Source organism: Poecilia formosa, unplaced genomic scaffold (genome assembly GCF_000485575.1).
Source record: "Poecilia formosa unplaced genomic scaffold, Poecilia_formosa-5.1.2 Scaffold40, whole genome shotgun sequence".
In the NCBI taxonomy this organism is placed as follows: Eukaryota; Metazoa; Chordata; class Actinopteri; order Cyprinodontiformes; family Poeciliidae; genus Poecilia; species Poecilia formosa.
This window is the reverse complement of record NW_006799979.1, coordinates 2,891,737-2,913,663: the sequence shown is the minus strand read 5'-3', so window position 1 is coordinate 2,913,663 and position 21,927 is coordinate 2,891,737. Positions and strand designations below refer to the sequence as shown.

General features: G+C 39.6%; 1 protein-coding gene across 1 annotated transcript in view; it reads left to right on the top strand.

The window, feature by feature from the left end:
* The window catches only part of arid5b (AT-rich interaction domain 5B), a 103,183-nt gene that overhangs the window by 53,078 nt on the left and 28,178 nt on the right, over nt 1–21,927 (top strand). Inside the window, exon 5 of the mRNA XM_007551203.2 lies at nt 19,412–19,575. Coding sequence (XP_007551265.1) covers nt 19,412–19,575 — 164 coding nt within the window. The remainder of the gene's footprint in view (nt 1–19,411; nt 19,576–21,927) is intronic.

Here is a 21,927-nt window from a genome sequence, read left to right as displayed (position 1 = left end):
AATATGCATATGCCAGTGTCGTCTCGTGACAGGCCCGTCTGTTAATGCAATAGGCAAATTGCTTGCTAAGCTCATGTTTTCTCATCTCCTGTGCAGATTTGTGTTAACCAACAGCCCATGAATATTTCATTGTCCATATGCTGTGCAGTGCAGAGGCTACGGAGGGAGGATTTTAGAGGAGAAAAGAGCACACGCTGTGACTGTACGGTTACATTTTGTAATCAGGACATAAATACAGGCCGATCATCTGCTCTAGGATCATTTCATGCAAACATAGCGTCACGGTGCCTTTAAAATAACTTTTAATGCGCAGCACTTTCAGTTCCCACACACACACACACACACACACACACACACACACATACACACAAAAACAACCTGACAAACTTGGCCCTGTTCACTTTCTCTCTGTCATTGCCCTGATGTGTGTGGAGGCAGAATCGATGGCACAGTGCTGTTTTAACCAAAAAGCACTTGGCTTCAGGAACATTAGCATGGCTGCTGGGTTGAAAAAAAAAAAAAAAAAAGCACAATCCTTCTGTTTATCCTCACATTACATCATCACCAACTCCACAGCTCTGAATCTACTGCTTTATGATGGTTCCTTTATCTGTTTTTACTGAACAGCACTGATGGATAAACTGAGCCTCTCATAGGCAAGCAGCATTTCAGAGACCTGAACAAAATGTTTCTTGCTACATCAACCAAAAGACAATGAAAAAATGTACAGATTTATTTAAGATAATGCATCAGATTAGGTTGCTACTTGCATGCCAATACTAAGTTTCAGTTTTTCCACTCTAAAATTGTCTGTCAACATGATATAAATATAATCTTAGATGGAAATTGAATGTTTGAGATGGTCTAGATTACTAGGATCAAATTATGCCAATAATTTCAAATGGAGGATCAATTTAGAGGAGATATTTCATAAGTTATGTTGTTGCTGTGGTTTCAAATCCAGTTTGTTTGGCTTTTTCATCATTTATAACAAGATGTTGCAAAATTGCGGCACGTTGGAGCAAAAATAAAAAATCCAACTTAAAAATAGATGTTTATTTGATTGTCGGCTAATTAGGTAGCATGTGCCTAAATCAAAACATCAACTTCCATGTAGCACTGATAACATTATCATAGCCATGCAGTATATGATATACAGCAGTGATAATTTAAAATAACTAGATTATTGTTTTATTAACAGCCACTGTCTAAAAGCAGCGACATGGAAGAGGTAAAGCGAAATAAAATAAAAGCGTCCAGTAAATCTACCTTTATTTTCCGAGGGGGTTAAATATCAACAGCACTATAAAACTGTTAACATGCTCTAATCCTTCGTTCACTCGAGTGCACAAATCACTTTTCACCAGCGTAAAAACCGACTACATGCAGGTGATCCAACACAGTGAAACGTTCAGTCACCATTTTATTGTCATGCTGTCATCACATGTTATTGCAGCTGTGAGAAGTGACGGCTTCTCCCTGTGCCTGCTTTTATTGAAACGCCAACATTCAAAGATTTCAGAGTCGCCTGCCAAACAGGAAGTGCTTTAAATCATTTCCAGTATTTTATTGGGGTTTTTTTCTCAGAATAGTTTTGCAGTAGTTTGTGATATTCACACAAAGACGGTTTGAGTGTTTTTAGATGCAACGCTGAAGAATGATGTCAAACTGGCTCCAGCGTGCCACTTCGCTGCCATGAGACGACAAACATCAATAACGCGGCTGATACTCGAGATGAGCTATTCTGACCCGTTTTTCAAGTTTATTATTAGACTTACAGGTAAACTCAAAAGACAGCATGGGAAAGTTGCACCTTTATCAAATAAAAAAAATTATTAAATTTTTTTTTTTTTGATAAACCTGCTCCAGATGTTATTACAGACTTAAAACTTTGTTGTCAAAAGGCCAGCTTGACCTCATGCATAATGCTTCAGTGGTGATTTCATCAATAAACCTGTCAAACATTCAAGAACAAATTTTCACGGGGGGCTGGGGGGCTTTAAATCAAACAAGCCTTACATGTCAAATAATAAAAAGTTTTCTTCTCAAAAAAAAAAAAAAAAAATGATGTGAATTGTAATCCACGTCCTGGAAAGTCCATAATAAACTTTACAGGACGGCGTGTTGCAGCCTGGAGCGAGCCCATCTGAGTCATCTGTGTAACAGTAAACGCTGTTTACAAAGTGCGCCTCCGGCAGTCAGGTCGGCGTAGAGACACCTCATGAATGCAGCTCAGCCTTTCTGCAGGTAGGGGCCTGCTGCACGTCGTTCCTGAAAAGAGCTTGTGTAACTTTACGTGACGTCAAAAGTCCTTGTTGTGCTGCTCCAGCACAATGGTAGTAGCGCTGGGAGAATTACGCCGTGTGTACAGGCCGTGATTGATGCGCCCAGTTTCCTATTGTTTCTTTCCAAAGGAATGTTGTGACAGCGTTGGCGAGCTGCGTCGGCTTACAGATCTGCTTAGTTTTGTCTTTAAATATTTTGGCTATTTCTTCGTGTCGTGGCACGAATAAAAAAAAAAAGAAGAAGAAGAAGAAAAAAATAAATAAGAAAGCAGCTTTTTATTTGTGGAAATGGAAATGAACTTCTTAAATTCACCAAATTGGGTTATAAACATGAAAACACTGAACAGAAAGATAAAAGTAACCGCTGGCCTATTTTATGAGGAGAAAAGCGATTATTTATAATCACCATGGCTTAGTGCTGTGTACCTTTTCAAAAATGATAAAGTCTCTATGATTGGGCTCATTGGCTGACTCAATCCCATCAAGTGTAACTAGAGCGTGATCTATTAGAATACATATGTTTTATTGATGTATGGGCTCCGTGTTTATCCTGGCATTCATTTATTTATAGGTCGATGCTGTGATTTTTTTTCCCCCCTCCAGTAATGAATAGGCTAAGCCTTGAAGCTTATCCACTGCTCTCTTTCATCTCACCCTCCCTTTTTCCTCCCCCACTCCCTCCCTCCTTCCCTCTTTCTCCCTCCCTCCATCTCTCTCTCTCTCTCTCTTCCTCCAAAAAGCCAAATTGAAATACTGTATTTTTTTTAGCGCTACAGTCCCACAGAGTTGTTGCAGCAGTCTGTCAGTACAAATGATGTGGAAGCGTTTGAAGGTTATCCCGTTTTTAGCAAATCCTCCACATTATGTAACTGTGACTGTGTTTTACATGTGGCATATGCGTGTGTTTGTGTATGTGGGACAGTCCCACGTAGCGAGTGTGCAAGTGTGCGTGTGTGCGTGTGTGCGTGTGTGTGTGTGTGTGTGTGTATATGTGTGTGCGCTCTTAGCATTTCTTTGCAAAATAGGATTTGTTTTTTAATTTCCTCTCCCGGAACAAAGGCCGTTAAAAGCTCCTCGCCAGCATTTTCACCTCATTGTGTGGCTGCTTTATTTTTATCCCAGCTGTGAAATAGCATTGTGAATTATTACAGTTTAAAAACAGAAACATGGAGCCTTTCTGGACCCTTGCCATCTCTAAAGTGTTGTTGTTGGGTTTGTTTCTTCTTCTTCTTCTTCTTCTTCTTCTTCTTCTTCTTCTTCCTCCATTCTTCATATAATTACGAGGAATTATCCACTCTGCGAGAGAGATGAACGCCGAGTGATATTATTCAGTTTGTCAGGGTCAGAGGTGATTGCATTCCTCAGCGAAACTGGGTTAAGATTAAACATGTCTCAAATGTGATGCGTGTTAATAAGTGCTTAACAGGCGGCGGCGATACCATCATGAGGCGATCACATGAGGTGGGCAGAACAAAAGAGGAGAGAGAGAGGGGTTTTTTTAGAAAGAAAGCAGACGTCTGAGGGAGCAATTTTTGCCTCATTTCGGCTGTAAATTAAAGTCGTAAAGCGCACAACGTAATTTCCTATTTACTCTGCAAACGCAGACGGCCTCCGTGAGTCTGCGCCGTGTGCTAAAAGTACACACACTGAACCCCTCCTCCTGAAGAAACGCACACTCCGGGTGAATCCGATGAGAACGATTTCATAATCCATCGCAATAATAAACTTCTTTGAACTGTTTAATTGGCTCTTCCTGGAACGACACGGCTCCGCTTCATTTGATCTGATGAAAGAGTAATGCTGCTGCTCCCCCGGGGGGGGCGTGTACACGACGGCGCACAAATAACAAATGAAGAACACTGGTCTTTTTTCCCCCTCTTTTGTTTCCAGATGGTTGCCTTAATAAGGCAGGAAAATTCATATTGCACATATGCATCATCCCACTTTCCACAAACCGTTTTCGTGTTTAAAAGCTGGCTGTATGCGTCCAATGTTTTTCAGCGAATTGTTTTTAAGTGAAAATAATCCTGGGAAGGGTAATGGATTAAGGTCACATGGAAATTGATTGTTATCTGAAAGCGCCGTTGTCAGCGGAAAAATCTCTGGAAACGTTCCAGAAACATTCCTTAGTGTCCGATTCTGTGAAAAGAACCACTGCTGCGACTGGGCTTTAAGGGAAGTGGAGATCATTGATTCAAATACATGCAAAAGTAAAGGAGCAGGGCAGGTTATGCAAAAATTAAAAAAAAAAAAACTGTGGAAAAAAAGGAGAAAGAAATATGTAAAGCTGGACCTGACAAAGTCATGACGGCTGGGGAGAACGTCCTCTTTACTCGGCTGAGGAATATTAACGGCGACAGGCTGAATGGAGGGTCTGTGTACGTACGGCCACAGAAATGAGCTCATTACTGGCAAATGCATTATGTATGTGCACACACAGACACATTTATCTTTTTATATTACTTTATTCCATCATACATATCCGTCTGCTAATTGTTATCCTCCGTTTTTCCCTTCTTTTTTTTTTATTTTGTTGTTGGCAAGAGACACCTAACACATAGGAGTGGCTTATTCTGTCAGGCGCTAAATAAAAATATGAGTGAGTATTTTAACGTCCTGGTAAACACACACATTTGCTGCTATGTGGCGGTTGTCTCCATGGCAGCGGCAGCCGGAGCGTGCCAGGCCGAGCGCCTTGCTGACAGTTTCTGCTGATGATGATTGATAATTACTACCTGACTTGTTGTCCCCGTCTCTGCAAACATATGGCGGGAGTTGCCCTCAGTCATATATCTGCCAAAATGTTCCCTTTTCTGATAATAGCTTTTTAATGTTGCGTTTTGTTGTGCATGAACTCCAATTGCGCGCACACACACACACACACACAACATGCTAAACCCCACCCCTTTGTAATTACATTTGCCGCCGCTCACATAGTTATTACGGAAAGGAAAGAGAAATTGAAAGGAGAAATAGGAGAGAGCCAAAAAACATGCCGAGGGAGGGAGGAAGAGCAGGAGGAGAGAATTGATTTCTCTTTGAATTGGGGTGAGTAGATTTAGTGCTGCTGGGTTGAAATTTTGACAAATTATCATGATTAACACAAAGCAAGTAAATTTTTCAAGCACTGCTCAGATTCTCAAAGCAGACCTGCGTAACACGCACTTTGTTTACTTTAGCAACGTAGGGTTTTATGATCCTATATCTAATATAACCTTCCATCAGTGTGTACAAACCAGCCACTTCATTAGGTTCACCTCCACCTTTTTGCCTTCAGAAGCTCCTGAAATCATCACAGCAAAGGATCAGCAAGGTGTCAAAAACGTCCCTGAGGGTTTTGGTCAGTGTTTCCTTGATAGTGTCACATATATGCTGATAGAAGCCGTCACAGGATGGTTACACTGTGGCCACTGGTCAACAATAACGCACAGATAGCTTGTTATTGTCGGGTTTTTGTTTTTTTTGTTAAAGTAATACTTTGTGGTCCAAAATGTGCTAAGAACAGATCCCTTGTGCCATCACCTTTTGATCTGAGCTGAGACGAAGCGATGCTTTTAAATTCTGACCCAACCAAATTCTGAAATCAAGAGTTTATCATGTCACAAGGACATTTCTACCCCGTTTTGATGACGTGCTTTTTATCTCCACACATAGATGCATTCCGTCGCTGCCGTGTGATTGGCTGATGCGCTGTTTGCGTTAACCCAACTCCACAGTTGTACATGATAAAGTGGCCTGTGATTTTAGACCACAGTGGCACACATCAGGTCTGTCGCTTCATAGGCTGAGTGTTACGTAATACGCTGTCAGGCGTGACAAACAAGCAAACAAAGATCAGAACTGCACCCTGCGCCGCAATATTTACGCTTTAAATCGATGTCTGAGGATGAATAATATTTAAATATTTCACTCCATGATCATCTGATAATAGTGAGATTGGTAGGCTAGGCCATAACTAGAGCAATATATCCCAAATCCATGCAGGCGTTTCTCCACGCAGCCATTTTGCGTGCATAAAAGCTTATATTTAGCTGCTCTTGAAGGCATTCTTGTTATATTCACAGGGGCCATAAAGGAAGACATCAATCCATAAGCATGATTTATCTACTGCGCACCATCAGCCGAGGCATTATTATTGTACAGACCCTCGGTGGTGGATCCTATTACGTGCACACTGCAACCTCAGACTGAAGCAGTAGACCTGATCAGCATTTTAAAGCTCAGATTAACTCCAGCGACTCAATATTCCTGTTTGCTACACACTGAAGTTAGATCTGCATATATAGGACATAATTAAGACGCCGAAAGTGAGAGGAAAAAAAAAAAAGACCCGATTCTAAAACTTCTAAAGGCTAATGCTGTTTTGTGTGGGAAGCCGTAAGGGTTGCTGTCATTTTTTTTTTTTATTTACTTATTTTTCTCTTTATCTGTCCAAGTGCTTTTTTAGCCTGCCTGACCTCTGCTTTCAGGTAGAAGAATGTCCTCCCACTTGTTGTATGCCTCGGCATCTGCGAGCTAATCAAACGAATTCAGAAGAGCGTCTTAACTTTACACGGCTGCAGTTCTCCGTTCGCGTCGTTCACCTGCGTGCAGCCGGAAGCCAGAGTCACTTCTAATGACGAGCAATGGAGGCCTGCCACGGGCTATACGGCAACAGACAGGCCCTGTGAAGGAGATGATGCACACACACTCCGCTGTCAGTCAGCCGGGCTGAAGGGAATCGTCTTTGAGGAGAGGGGAGAGGGGGGAGGGGGGATGAAAACAGACCAGAGCCGATACAATGCAAGCATTTGTACAGGAAATGATGGGTTCGGGAAATGGAGTGGAACAGGATGTCATAGTTGTTGCAAATGAGGAGACGAGGAACTGGTGAGAGTCTGAAAAGAACCCACAAAAATCTCATGCATTATCATCTTTGCAGAGTCAGGGTATGTATATTTTATACAGTGAACACGCTGGCACAGCTTAGAGGGAGCACATTAAATGGAATATGCTTACCTGTTCCTACAGAAAATCTATCCATCTATCCATCTATCTATCCATCTATCCATCTATCCATCCATCCATCCATCCATCCATTCATTAATTATTCTTGGCTGTAAAACTCAAAAAGTCGCTTTCCCATTCAATCTGAGCACAAAACAAGTCAGACAAAACAACTTCCAGCATTTAATGCATTCGATGTTTTCCTGGAAGAGTCAATATTGGACTTGGTCTATAGTAAGTGTGACCCGGATTGAACGCTGACATAGCCTCATCTGTGCGAACAAAGGAAGCCGTTTTTATCCTTCCTCGACACGTAGCACGTTCAGGCTCTTTCTGCTGCTTACCCTAAAAACAGGTACTGCAATTTCACCGTGTAATTTTGCTATTCGCACATCAACAAGGAAAATTTCAATTCAGCAGCACAGCTTCAGTGGGTTACAGAAATATGAAAAAATGAGTTATGTACAAAAATTACTAATAATTGGTTTATCTTTTGTGTGTGCGTGTGCGTGCGTGTGTGTGTGTGTGCGCGCGCGTGTGATTTGGGCGAAGTTGCTCTTTCTAAAGGCAGAGGATGAGTCAGTCGGGGTGCTGTGCAGATAAAAAGAAAGGCCTGTTTGCAAGAAGCTATTGAGGACCTGTGGATGAGTTGGCTGCACCTCAGGGGATTGTTGTTAGACCTCTTTTAGCAACAAGCCCCACTAATCCCTGCCTTTTTACTCAGCCACGTGTTCAAACAGGCTTCTATTACGGCAAATTTTCTTCGCCTGTGATCAGAAAACACATTCCCAATAAGGGAGCTGCTCAGTTTTGTTTTGTTTTTTTAAATCAAACTCTTATTTTAGAGACAATTTTTTTAAATTCTAAGTCATGTTGAGGTTGCTCAACTTGCCCGCTGTTGGTTAATAACAGTGTGTCTCAATTATAAGCCAGAGGGAGCAGTTGGATATATTCGCCATCGTTAGATTGAGAGCAGCTCCGAGGCACTGCTGCATGAAAATCTGTTCCTGTGTTGCAATCGGGCGAAAATAAATATGTCAGTACCATTGATGTGAAATCCCATCTGAGGTTGTGACTCGGTCCTTGCTGCGAATTGTTTTCCGATTTAATCAGTGGTAATCTTGGTCTGTGTGTTTATGTGAAATTAATTAACACTTGTATCATCTATCAAGCTACGAAAGATTTGATGATTAATAATGAAAGAAAAAAAAAAAAAACAGTGTACTGTGTCCGCCCACGCTCTCTGTGGGCACATTGTGTAATTTTTGGTTGATTGCGCGGATAGAGCAGCTTGAAGCATGACTGTATTGTTGTGTTTTCTGCTGTCAGCGTGTCTTAAATTACTATTTGCTGGAATTTGCCTCCGATGCAGGGACAAAGAAACATTGTGCACGCCCACATTGACTTGTTGTAACGTGTGAAAGGTGACAATGGCCATCTATATGAATAAAAAAACAGGTAAAGGAACTGACTCATTTTTTGACCCAAAGTGAAATGTATAGTGTAGGTGTTGCTTAGAGGTTGGGGGTGACGTAGTCTGGCACAGTATCTGCTCTGTCGAAATTGTTTTACCTACATAGAAATCCCTTCAGGCATGGAAAAAATAAATAAATTAATACGTCACAAAGAAAGACTTGACTAAAAATATCAGTGTTTCATGGTTTCATACCATGAAACGGTGTTATCACTCAGGATGAAGGATTACTTTAAAGTCCATGAGTCAAAGCACTTAACTGGGCTCCGTAGCTTTTTACCAGTTGGGATTATAAATTGAATTTCAATGCAATTTACAAGAACGTGGTTAAATTTGGAGTTTATGTATTTAAATTAGAAGCCAATCCAATGTATATGATTGGGTTGGCTTAGTCCTGTCTACGAATCTGATCCGTTTGACTTGTAATGTTCATCATGTGCAACAAGTTATGTAAAATAAACTTGTTTCATATGCTGTTGGTTGTTTCACCCCTTTGTGCTTTTGCAGTTTTGGACATTTCAAAGATAGATCAAAGATACTTGATCTTTTTGGGATATGAGTAGTTCAGTCTACTTGATACCCATGAATGCAATCATTCGTTTACATTCGCTTACTGCAGTTGAGTTATATTGTTATAACTGTTATAATAAGCCTGGTGGAAATGTTTTAAACCAGACATATAAACCTGGATTCTTAACATGGAGGGCCAGTGCCTTCATTTTGCTATGTTTTGCAGATGCGTGTAGAAAACCCCCAGCCTTTTTCATTTGCCATCACTGCGTTTCATGAATTTAAACTTCTCAGTATTGCAAACAAATAAATAAACATCATTATTACTTAAATTCTGGCCCTGACTCTTATCTTGGCTGCAAAATCAATAAAAATGAATCAAATCTCCCTTTTAATGTTGCTTAGATTGTGTGTTAATAATTAAAGATAGCTGTGATTGACTGATGAATGAACGTTTTTGTGATCTCCTGACTTTCATCTAATGTTTTGAAATGATGGCGCGTTGAAGGACACGTTTGAAAGAGGCTGAAGCGCCACAGATTTGAATACTAAGTGGAATCTTATTCTTTGTGTAAAATCATCTCTGATGTGTCCCGATCCATTACCAGGGTTAACGAAATGATTTTCACATTTGATTTTCATTTGATGTGAAAGTGTTTAAGATCAAAAAGAAAAAAACAACATCTTCTGAACTGAACGGAGAGCATTGTGTGTTTGTTCAGGAAAGACGTAGATGTCACTTATTAGACGAGCTTCTCAGAAGAACGGTGTGCTGAAACTGCGGCCAGATCCGCGCAATCCCCGAGCTGAAACACTTGAAGTCCCTTCAACCTCTTGGCTTTATTTTTTTATTTATTTTTGTTTTTTTTTTATGTGAAGTGAACACACACTGCTGCCTGTCATGGCTGCCTGAGAAATAAGCCATTGCTTTCTTTCTCTTTTTTTTTATTCTTTAATATTTTCTCTCTGGTATTGTTGCCTTTCCGCTGTGAAGCTCTTCTTGTCACTTCATTGTGCCTCCAGTTGAGTTAAAATGTTCCACTAAAGTGTAATATCACTCCACTGATCACACATTTAATGCTCCGCTGCTCTGCAGATTAAAGCCTGTGCCTCAGGAGCTGCTCCATGCGGTGTTTGGTATCACGATTGGTGACGTATTATTTATTATTTATCGGTTCTTTTGTTTGCGCCTGGCAGGTGCGATTATTTTACGCAATCACGTTTGGTTCATCATTTTGAGTGTTATTTCGTCGTGATCCCGGCGTGACGGGGTCAGGCATTGTCTGCAGACGCGCTTTATGTTTTATGACCCGCTGTAAATTTCCAGAGTTGTAACCTTGTACCGCTTTGTGAGAGCTGAACGACTTTTCCTTGTGTTACAGTCGCCTGTATTCACAGATACAGTTTCGTTTACAAATGTTTCCTCCAGGTAGGGGCGAGGTGTGGCGACTCGGGGCTAGGATTCCTGCTCACTTGCACAGATACGCACGCTGACGCATTTCTCCCGAGGGGACGGTGGCTGCAGGATGTCTTACAGATGACTTTACTTAAATATCCTTTATGTTCTCGCCGTTCTTCCCCGTCTGACTCAGTAGGGAGTTTCCTGTTGGCAGAATTCACTTTAATTAAAGCAGAATGTCCGTTTTTAATATCCCTATCCTTGTTTGACTCACTCGCATGGTGACGCGACGGCGGTTTCAATGGTCGTATTTATGTAATCAGCAGAAATGCACCTATCAGCTTTATGGCCCATTTATGATCGTTTAGCCGATTTGACCCAATACTCATTTCCCTCTGGAAACTAAATGGAGGAGATACGGGCGGCTGTAAAACTGGGTTTTAATGTTATTTAAAAACAAAGACAGTCGGATTACATGTTTGAAATTTGAACAGACTTGATCATATTTTAAATTACAACACAGTATTTGGTATTATAACTGGTTGCATGTGAGTCTTTTGGCTTGAGCGTCTTGCGTCAGTGATTCAAATTCAATTAAATCCAAATTCAAAAGAGTTTATTGATCCCAAAGGGAAATTAAATGCTGCAGCAACAAGTCATTTAAATAAAGAGTTATTGTAGATTATGATCTACATTAGCGCAACTAGCATTACTAACAAACTAAACAGGCTTCCAGTATTGAAATATATTGCCATTAGCATTTATCGCTAATAGTAGCCAGTGCTCTTAGTGTTGCCCTGTTTTTGGTTTTTACTCTGCTGACCTTACCTTCTCGCACTTCACATAAAATACTTGTAATCTGGTGTCATTCCATTTACACAAATGCCATGACGTTGACTTCCAAACTGCTACATACTTGAAATTATTGTCTCTCCCTCCTGAGGGACACACTGTGCCGTTCAAACAAGGCTAAGTGTTGCAACACGACTGATACCTTTGGCTGTGAGCGTCGCTTCTAATTGCTGAGTGGGAGTGAGGCCTTTGGTGGATTTGCAGCCAAGTGAGACACCAAAATATGTCAAAACATGTTTTTCACGAACCGCTGCTTTTCCAGAGTCATGCCTCGCTCATTCCTCCTTCACCTTCATGTTTGAACTTGGACCTTGTTACGCGGAGGGGAAGCTGACGTTGGAGACACAGGATTAAAAGCTCGGGTGGGAATTTTTGCCTAATGAAATCAGAGATGTGACAGTTGCTCCCGGGGCTTTCAGTCAATCAGTCCGTCAGGCAGTCACACTTTGGCTGGATGTTGCTTCACATCTGACAAGTCAGATCTGTTGTTTCATTATTTAAAACAACTGAGCTGCAGAAGTGTGACATTTATTGAGCTCAGCAGTTTTGGGACTTCTGGGCTGATCGGTTTCTGTCAGTATTTCTGAACGCATGATTTATTTCGGCTTCACCTCCGATGCCCCCATACAATGTTGCATAAACATTCGCGTTGCCGTTGTACTTCTGCGCATTTTTATGGGACTTCAAGTCTGTTTTCAGTCTTATGAATTTTTACTAGTCTTCTACCGTTTTTTTGCAGAATAACAGAAGATAAATAAAGCTTAAAATGGAAACTTAGTGGGCTAAGCGGTTCAGCAGGGCACCGTCACCATGACAATTTCATTTCTGTGGCTTTAAATACTGATGCACTGATAGTGCAGCGCTCTCCTGTGTTTTATCATCAAAAGTTCAGTGTCAACACATAAGACAGGTGCAGAGATGCCATCTCACTTCCTGTTTGGTAGGTGCAAATTTCTCTTCGAGCTTTAAGAAAATCCCCTGAGTCTGAAAGCTGAATGCTTTCATTTTGTTGCTAAATACATTAGAAATTTATAAAAATAAAAAAAATAAAAAAGAAGAAGCAAAGTGGATTCTAATAGTAAAACTAAACAAAACTTGTTTTTCTCACATGAAGAAAAAAAGTTGCCAGGGTTCAATGACCTGAAGGTGTAAAAGAAGAAGTTATTACAAGAGCTGGTTATTTTTTTTTTATAAATGCAAAAAAATATGCTACATTCCAATTATAACTTCCAGCTGCACAATTAAAGCAACATTCACCATTTTGTTTTTATTCACAGTAGATGGAAATGCAAACATGAATATGGATATGGGATTGTTTGTTAAAATATTTCTACCAAAGCAATTTTTTGACAGCATTTTTTAAGTTTTCTATATAAGAACGAAGAAGCTAAAATACGTAGATATTCTGTGCAGGAGCTGATTATTGAAGTAAGTGCTTTAATGTTTACTTTCTTCAGATCTTGTCTCGAACACATCTCATTTTTAGATCACAGAGATTTGTTTGGAACAAAAAAAAGAAACGATAAAATCTCTGTGCAAAACGTACAAAGTTAGATGCTAATGATTAACATTTTTCAGAGTTTTGACCTCCTTTTGTGTTCTCTCGCCTCGCTTGCTGTTGTTTTTTAGGTTAAGTTTTGTGTTACAGATTTGGTGAACACATTCTTCTTCACACTGCATTTCTAAAAAAGTATTTCTTATGAGATAACTGGTGCTGCACTTTTATGGCACCTCAGACGATTCCAACTAAATTAACTGGAATAGATTTGTTATTCACACTTTTTTCTTTGGTAAAGTATGAATAATAATTAAGTAAATTACATGACTAAGTAAGTTACAGAGTATGTTTCTCTTGCCACTCTTCAAAATAGGTAAGAAAGGAGAACATTTCAGTGAATGAAGTCAAATATGTGTTAATTTTAAAATGTCAGCTTGAAGATATTTAGCCTCCATAGCAACTTTTAAATGTTATCTACATCCCCATCAGTTGTCTAGGTATAATATCAGGACTCGAGCCTTTAAAAAAAAAAAAAAAAACGTAAAGGTTTTAAGTTTTCTAAATCCAGTTGGTACTTTGAGAGAAATTCTTTGTTTTTGTCAGATGAGACTAACAAGAAGCAACAAATTCTCCAGATGTGGTTAGCAAGAAAAGACGAATGAGAAAAGTAGAAAAAAGCACATTATTTATATATATATATTTTCTTTATTAATCCTTCATTTATGTAGGAAAACCTCTTGAGTCTCGTGATGTCATTTACACGAGCAACCTGCACGTTGGAGGGTCTGTGATGTTCGGGGCCGGTTTTCTCTTTCAACCTTGCTGTAGTTTATTTGTTAGCTTTATTTTAGAAATCCGTCGGCTTTGCCAGATTGAAAACATGAATTTGCTCCAAAGCCAATGGACAGATATTTACCCAGTGCTTAAAACTCTGGCGCGTGCTGTGTGTGATGAATCATTCATTGTGGCGAAGACTGGAAGTCTCGATCGTGACACGATAACCGCAGTAAAAAGATTAAATAATGCATTTATTGTACCTGTAGAGATGAAATTACTTTTAGAAACATGTTTAACATGACACCATTTCTGAAATTCCTATCAGTTTCTCTTGCTGTTATTGTTTTCTTCTTCTTCTGTTCCAAACCGGTGACGCTGTCGTCTGACCGGTTCGGTTTCCCTTTGATCCGTGTTGCTGAGAAATCAGGAACCTGCAACAGAGACATCCTTCGTCGTGACTTATTATTTTAGTCATGAGTGTTATTATGCCAAAAGTGCCAAAATGAAGAGATGAGCCGAGTGCTAATCTGCTTAAGTACATCAAAGTATTTCAGATCCCTGAGGTTTTTCCTTCTTTTTTTTAAATTTTTTTATTTTTTTATTTTTTTTTTAGATATTTCAGTTTCCCAGGCAAACGCAAAAACATGCCCGCTATCGGCACGATCATGTGCTCACTTGAAGTGGGGGGGTTTCTGAAGCTGATTTTACTTTTCATTAAGTTAAACATGTACAGAGATACTGAACTTTATCGTCTCAGATATCCATCAGTGGGATTCTCTTCTGCGATGCTGTATTCCCAGCTGCGTCCCAGTCAGGCCCGTTTTGTTGGTTCCCTGTGGCTCCACTCTGTTGAAGCAGACAGCTATCAGAACCGTCCCTGAGCTGTCTCTAATGAGTTTTTCCATTATCACTGACATCATCGGAATGGCACTACTTCTGTATTTAATTGATTCTAGGGGGGGTGAAATTATTAGAACAGAGGCTTGTTTCAAAGCCACGAGGAGCCGAGGGCGTTTGACGTCACCGAGTCGTCGTTCGGCACATCTTCCCTGCTGGCGATGTTTAAACACACTCGCTTTTCATCAATAAACTATGTCTTGCTAGGCTTCTCATACTGCTTTGATTTCTTTCTTTTTTGTTTATCAAACTATAACCACAAACGTTTGTGTGTTTTATTGGGATTTACTGTACTAGTCCAGCACACATTGCCTAATTGAGACGGATGGAAATGGATTTCAGCCGCCTTTCATTTACAAGCAGAGCTGCAGGTGTTTTGAGGCTTGCCCAGTTGATCATTATCTTTTTAACATACCTATAGCTCGGTCGGTTTGGACTTTGCTACGGATCCCAGCAAAGTCTGGACTCTGACCGAAACCGTTCAAACACATGAATGCGTTTTGATCTGAATGATTGGTAACACTCACTCTAAAAGTCGCAATAAAAGTCTGTTAAAGTGACAACTTTGCATTAAAGTGTCATTATTAAGCAAAGGACACTTCATGACAGCAGTCATAAACATTCATAAAGACTCATTCATGTTCATGACAGATGTTATGTCAGTGTTATGCACACCCCTTCGAATTAAGTGCCAGCACATTGTTTTATTTGTGTTCAATAGGATTTATTCCCAGATCGTCCATGCATCTTCTCATCAACTCTACTGTGTCTTATCGCCGCTGTTGCGCGACCAATGTTTGTCCCGTTGACCGATTCTTCCACCCTGGGCCTTCTGGCTGCTTCTCCGATCAGTGCTCTCCTTACCCAGCCCTGTATTTAGGTGTTATGAGCGTTGCTCCATGAGATGCTCAAAGCTTCTTTAAACTTCCCCACAATGTTCTCCATGACTTGTGCTTTGTTTTTTGTTTTTTTGTTTGTTTTTTTTTGGTCTTCATGATGCTGGTTGTCCACTAATGTTCTCCAAGAGGTTGAATTAGTACTCTGTTGTTTTTTGCTGGATTTTATTTTGGTGCTGACAACATCCTAATAAAGTGCAACAGAACTTGGTGGTTGTGTCGTGACAAACTGTTCCAAGCGGTATGAAGAACCTTTGCAAGACGCTGCAACACCAGTCAGTGCACGGGTTATTTTTATTTGTACTTGTGCATGTTTCTGTGTGTGAGTGGCGAGCCTTTGGGGCTTTGTGATGCCCTCTGGCCACTTCAAGGCGTGTCTCCGAGCCATTGCTAGTGTCCCAGATAAGCAGAAAGCCACAGACTGAGCAATAAGCAGCTCGGTGAAAAGCAAAAAACAGAATGTGGAAGTTTGGTCAGCATCCATTTTTGGTAATTCGCTGCAGGGGAACATTTTTAGCTCTACAAGGGAAGTATCATGCAGCCCTAACTGACTTTTTTTCCCCCCTTTACTACTGTATCGAGAAAATAAAAAAATAAACACTTAATGCCCACAGAATAGTAAAAATACCACATCTCCCTGGATGCTGTAAAGTCATTGTCTTTTGATGTTAGTATTGTTCTCCTACAGACTATAGAAGTCTGTGTTTCCATTTAATAAAATCATTGTCCAGAGCTGGTGTGATGGCCTTATGCAACATTTGGAGAACACATCAGCGTGTTTTCCGAAGCGCAATCAGTCCACCTCCCCTTGACCTCCTATAAAATAAAACCCAACATGCACACACCTGTTTGACCCCAGTCCACTCTAATAATCACCAAGTCGACGGCATGCAGCTCATCAGTTTCCTCGGCACTCTTTGTGCTTTTTAAATGTTATGTGGCAGATTTTTTTTAAATTCTTTTTTTGCTGTAATTGCTGCATTTTCTTACGCAGCAGTATTTGACCCGATGAAAAATGTAAACAGACGGGTTACGTAACGCGAGCGTAGGGTGTCGGAGGGCTGTTATTGGACTAAAAACAGACCCGCACTTAGACTGTGACCTCACTCGGATGAACATCTCTATTCAAAACCTGCCAGTGATTCCGATCATGTAATGTTTGTTTTTGCAAGGACTGCATGTGTTTTTCCGTTTATGAGCTGTGCTTCAGCTATCAGATCTTTTAGGAGTTTATCTCTTGTCTGTGTTAAGAGGCAGAGATTTGCTGGATAATTAGGCTGCAACATGTTGCGCCGTGTCTTGTCTCTTAAAAGCAAATCTTAGTAAATGATTAACCGGTCCGATTTACGCGATTTGTGAGCCTTAATGAATAATTGACCGAATAAAGGTGGCGGCGAGCGGAGAAAGCAGCAGAGGGAGGAACACGCCCAGTGCTTTCTGAGTGAAGATTACAGTGCTGAAAACTTGTTTTCACAGTGCCAGAGAGATGACAAATGCACAACAAATGTCCTTGGAATTTTCCCCGTGCTGTTTTTCCACAGCCTTAGCGGTTGTGATAATAACAACACCGAGTCCAGAGCCTTTTAGCCTTTTAATGACTCTAACATTTTATTTGGCTCCGCTGCTATTTGAAGCATTTTTTTTTTTTTTTTCTTGACGAGAATTCACTCCGACTAAAGTAATCAGAGCCGTTTTGGCAGAGAACAACCTTGGACGGGGTAAAGCTGTCATTGAGCATGCACAAAAAAAAAAAAAGGCAAAGGGGGCTGGGGGATGGGGTTAATGTTGACACAGAGAAATACGTGACTGAACTTAGATCATTTGAAGTTTGCCTCTTTTTCTTTCCGTTTCTCTCCTCGGAGCTTATCTCCGCTGGCGCTGTTGCATCCGAGCGACTCGCTCTGCCAAGAAGTTACATTACAATTGCTGGTTGACATAAACGTGGGTGTTCAAAGGACTTGGAGGGTTTAAATACTTTATTGTGTGTGTAATGTGAACTGAGCAATTATGTCTGCCAGCTTTTCAAACAAAGAGCTCCTATCAGGCAGGTTCATGTGTTTTTAATTAACTGTGTTGGGGAGACTAATCAGAGAAAACCAAATATAGAGCCACAATCATCAGAGCTTCCAGAGTGCTGCAGTTCAGGCTGATGTTTTATGATGCGATGATAAGAAAGAAACAAAGCAGAATGTTTGTCGTGTTATGTATGTTGTGGTGGGAATTTGGCTTCTTCGTGAAACAGTCCTGTTTATAGTAACTGTTTGGATGCGTCTTCTCGTTTGTGGGTTGCTGGTTAACCAGCGGCTGTCATTTGCATTATTCTGCTTGGCTGTTTTCACGCCCTCGTTCGGTATATATGCTTTAAAACTTTCAGCGAGAGTGCGTTTTCTCTTCTTGACTCAAATTAAACTTGAGGGTCACGTTTACAAGCACATTGGAGCGTTGTGGCAGCCTGTTAGCCCTTTCAGCACTAATCCAGTTTAGAAATAATTAGCTACAGGCTAGCAGGCCTGTGAAATTCCTTTTTCTGGTTGTAAATGTTTCTGTCATTTCCTTGTGTTTCTTTTTTTTTTTTTCAGCTTAAAGTCAACTTTCGCTTTTAGGAAATGAATTTCTCGTGACAAATGTTCTGTTTGTTTTATTGTTTCTGTGTAACAGTGCTGCAAAAAAAGTGTTGAGGTTTATTTTGTGCTTGTATTTTGGTCACACTTAATTGTTTCGGATCATCTAGTACCTTTTTTCCTGCCAAAAAAAAAAAAAAAAAGCCACCTTTTTTATTTTTAAGAGAAAAAGAGCTCCTGAAACCATCCTTCTACTGTCCAAAAAGCAAACTTTCCCCTTGATTAAATCATTTATTAAATGTGATTAATCCACCAGACTTTTAGATCTGAACTTAACTAGAATTGTATGATAAAATGAAATAGGCTAATAAATCTCAAAAAGCAACAAATCATGTCCCAATCTAAAGAAATTCAGAAAAAAAAAACAGACGTCCAAACGTGATATTTTGCAGTTTCAAAATGGTTATGAAGTCATTCTAAGGGTTTTGAACTCAACACTGCAAAAACACACAATCTTGCCAAGTAGTTTTTGTCTAGTTTCTAGTGGAAATATCTTAGTAAACTTGAAATAAGACAAACTAACTTAAAGGTTACTTTTTAGTAAGATATAAAAGCTTGTTTTAAGTAAATAATTCCTTCATATTGATGAAAAAGTGCTGGCTTCAGGCAGATAATGAGAAAAATGTCTTGTTGCAAGTGAAATAATCTGCCATTGGAACAAGAACTTTTAATGTTTGGTTCTGGTTTCACTGCTTCAGGACCTGAAGTTCATTAGTTCATGACCTACATTTCAAGTGCACTAGCAGTTCCACATCTGAATGGCTCTGAAAAGTGATTTAGAATGGCCTAGTCAAAGTTCAGACTTAAATCTCATCGAGAGATGGTGTTGTGGCCTCCAGAGGCTCTATTTGGCTGAATTGAAACATTTTTTTACAAAGAGGACACCCAGCCAAACTTCCTGAAAACATGTTGTAAAAGACTCACTGCTGCTGCGCTTGAGAGTGGAGTAAGTTTTTATGAGGTTTAAAGCGCAGTTGCATACAGCATTTTGTATTTCCTCGAGTTATCTCTGTCTCACATTAACAGTTTTTGATTATCTTAAACATTTAAAAATAAAAAACGCAAAAGCTGCTTTTTTTTTCAGCAGCATATAAACAACAGTGGGGGTTGTTGCTACACCGTGGTAAAACAACAACAAAAAAAATCACACTAGATGGTGTGATTTATTTCCGGCCTAAATAGATAAATCTCATCTTGTCTTTCTGTTCTCCCTCAGCTCCGAACCTGAAGGGGCGACCTCGAAAGAAGAAGCTTTCCATCTCTCAGAGGAGGGAGACCCAGGGTCAAGCTCCAGGTCAGGGCTCGTCGGGGTCAACCCAGGGTTCAGCAGCTGTGGCGTCTCAGGACCCCTTGAGCCCAGAGAGCAAAACTACAGCCAAGGTGAGATAAGATAAGCTGTGCATTCAGTAAGCTGTAATATAATCTCACTGACTGCCAAATGGACTGATGTGTTGTTAGATGCAGGGTGGCAGACAAAAACCGAACAAAAAAGAGGATGCAGCACAAAGTTATCTTTATTTCTAGTCTTTGCATGTTACTGTGAAAATATGTTATTTAAGTCAACTTAAGTGTAAAATTAATCAAAGTTTTGACACAAGACCTGAGAGATGCATTATTCTGTTCAAACTTCGACCTGCTTCTCTTTGTGTTGGACTGCTAGCAATAAAATATTACTGATAAGTAGCCGAAAAACTGTCTGGGGTTCTTCAACTCTTTTAGGGTCATTTTGATGTGCTGAATCCAGAAATCACATTGGTTTTGCTCCATCAGGTCAACTTTCTGAGCTATGACTGCAACATGAGCATCAAAGTGCATGACTTGTTCTCACATCTGGATCTGTTTCCTGATAATCTGAGATCAATGAGTGATGATCAGGAGGAGAGACTCAATCAGGACAGAAAAGAGATGGAGAATTTTACACAACGAAGACGTAATGTTCAAATTACATGTACTTACCCTTATCATTGTTTATTACTCAGTTTACAGAAAGTTTGTAACATTTAATTTATCCACTCTGGTAGAAAACATTTTTTTTTTCTCCTAAAACTTTTTTTGGATGAGAAATATTAACAGAAATTAAGTGATAATATCACAAAAATGTAATGGATTTAGTCAGAGGATCAGATTTCTCTAAATCAAATTAGAATAAAAGCCTGACCTGATTGAGAAAAATGGATGTCATTTTTGGATTCAATGGTACAAAATAGTCCTAATTCAATTGGAAAAAAAAAATAGACAACTTCCAAAAAACTTTTTTTTTGTAACCCAGTGTAATAAACTTAAATTTTCTGTCATATCATGACAAAACGCTAATTTATTCCCCCGAGTTTAAGAGCTTTTTTTTTATACCTGAATGACTGACATGCTTTAAAATCCCCGTTGGTCATTCACCAGACCGAACATTAGCAAAACAACATCTTTGTCCTTAAGAAAGCTGTTAATTAATATTACACAAAGTCTGGATTCTTGGAAGCAAAATATAATAAAACAAGGAATGACTCGACACAATTGCAAGGGATTATATAAAGGTTCATCGTGCACATATTTGCCCTAGATGGGAAGAACTCATAAATGTTTATCAACATGATTACGTACACCATTATGGCTATTATTATTAGTATTAGTATTATGCAGCAATGTTTGTCCTCTGGCTCTGGCTTAAAGGCTTACCTCGTTGTTGCCAGCATACTGTTTTCCAGGTGGTCGGGGTTTTTTTTATCTCGGGCTGCAAAACGAGGCCACCACGTTTCAGTTTTCCCCAAACAACCCGCTGTGACCCACGCAGCAGCGGTGCAGCGCGCTGTAACAACCACCAGCGCACGCAGGGAAACATGTGACTCCGAAGGCCACTTGTTACACAAAAAGGAATGACATAATCTGTCATGAGAGGAGTGCAAGAGATGATTTGTAGCCTGGGAATGTTTAGTATTTTCATGTTTGAACAGATAGATTGCTGATTTTGTTTGTTTTTTGTTTTTATGTATTTGCTATTTTCAGTTTTTTGTTATCTCATCTGCAAAACAGCCTTTAGAACAACTTTTTTTTTCATTGTTTTATTAGATTTGATAGCATCTGTTACAGAACAGCACTCCTTTCTCTCCTGTCCTTTCTCCTTCCCTGAAACACATAATAGTCTTTAAAACAAGCACAACATGATCCTGCAGAGGAACAAGATGTGTATCTTATTTTATGAGTTTCCATTAGAAGGAAGCAGTTTTGTAAATACAGCAACAATTGCTAGACTGAAGAGCAGATTTTGTTTAAAACAAGTGAGATCATTGCACAAGTATAGCAGAAAAAAAAATCAAAAAGATATTTATATGTTTTTCAGTTTCAACCGAACATCTTAGTCTTCCAGATACTTGCTGGAAGAGATGCACCGATCAGAGTTTTGTGGTCAGTTTATGATTTTATTAAAGTTCTGAGCAGCAAATAATAATTTTAGCCAATTCTGATTTTTTTTTAAAAGTATGACAGAGTATTAGAGACACAATAAGAAAGTAAAAAAAATGTAATTACTAGAATAAAGTCATAAAAATGTGGGAATAAAGTTATAATATTATGAGAGTAAAGTCAAAATATTACGACTAATCTCCTAATAATTAATATTACAACTATACTCGTAATGTTATGACTTTATTCTCGTATTATTTCACCTTTGTTCTCAAATGATGTTATTCTTGTAATTTTTTATTTCTATTTGATCTTAATATGGCCCCAATACGCCATTGT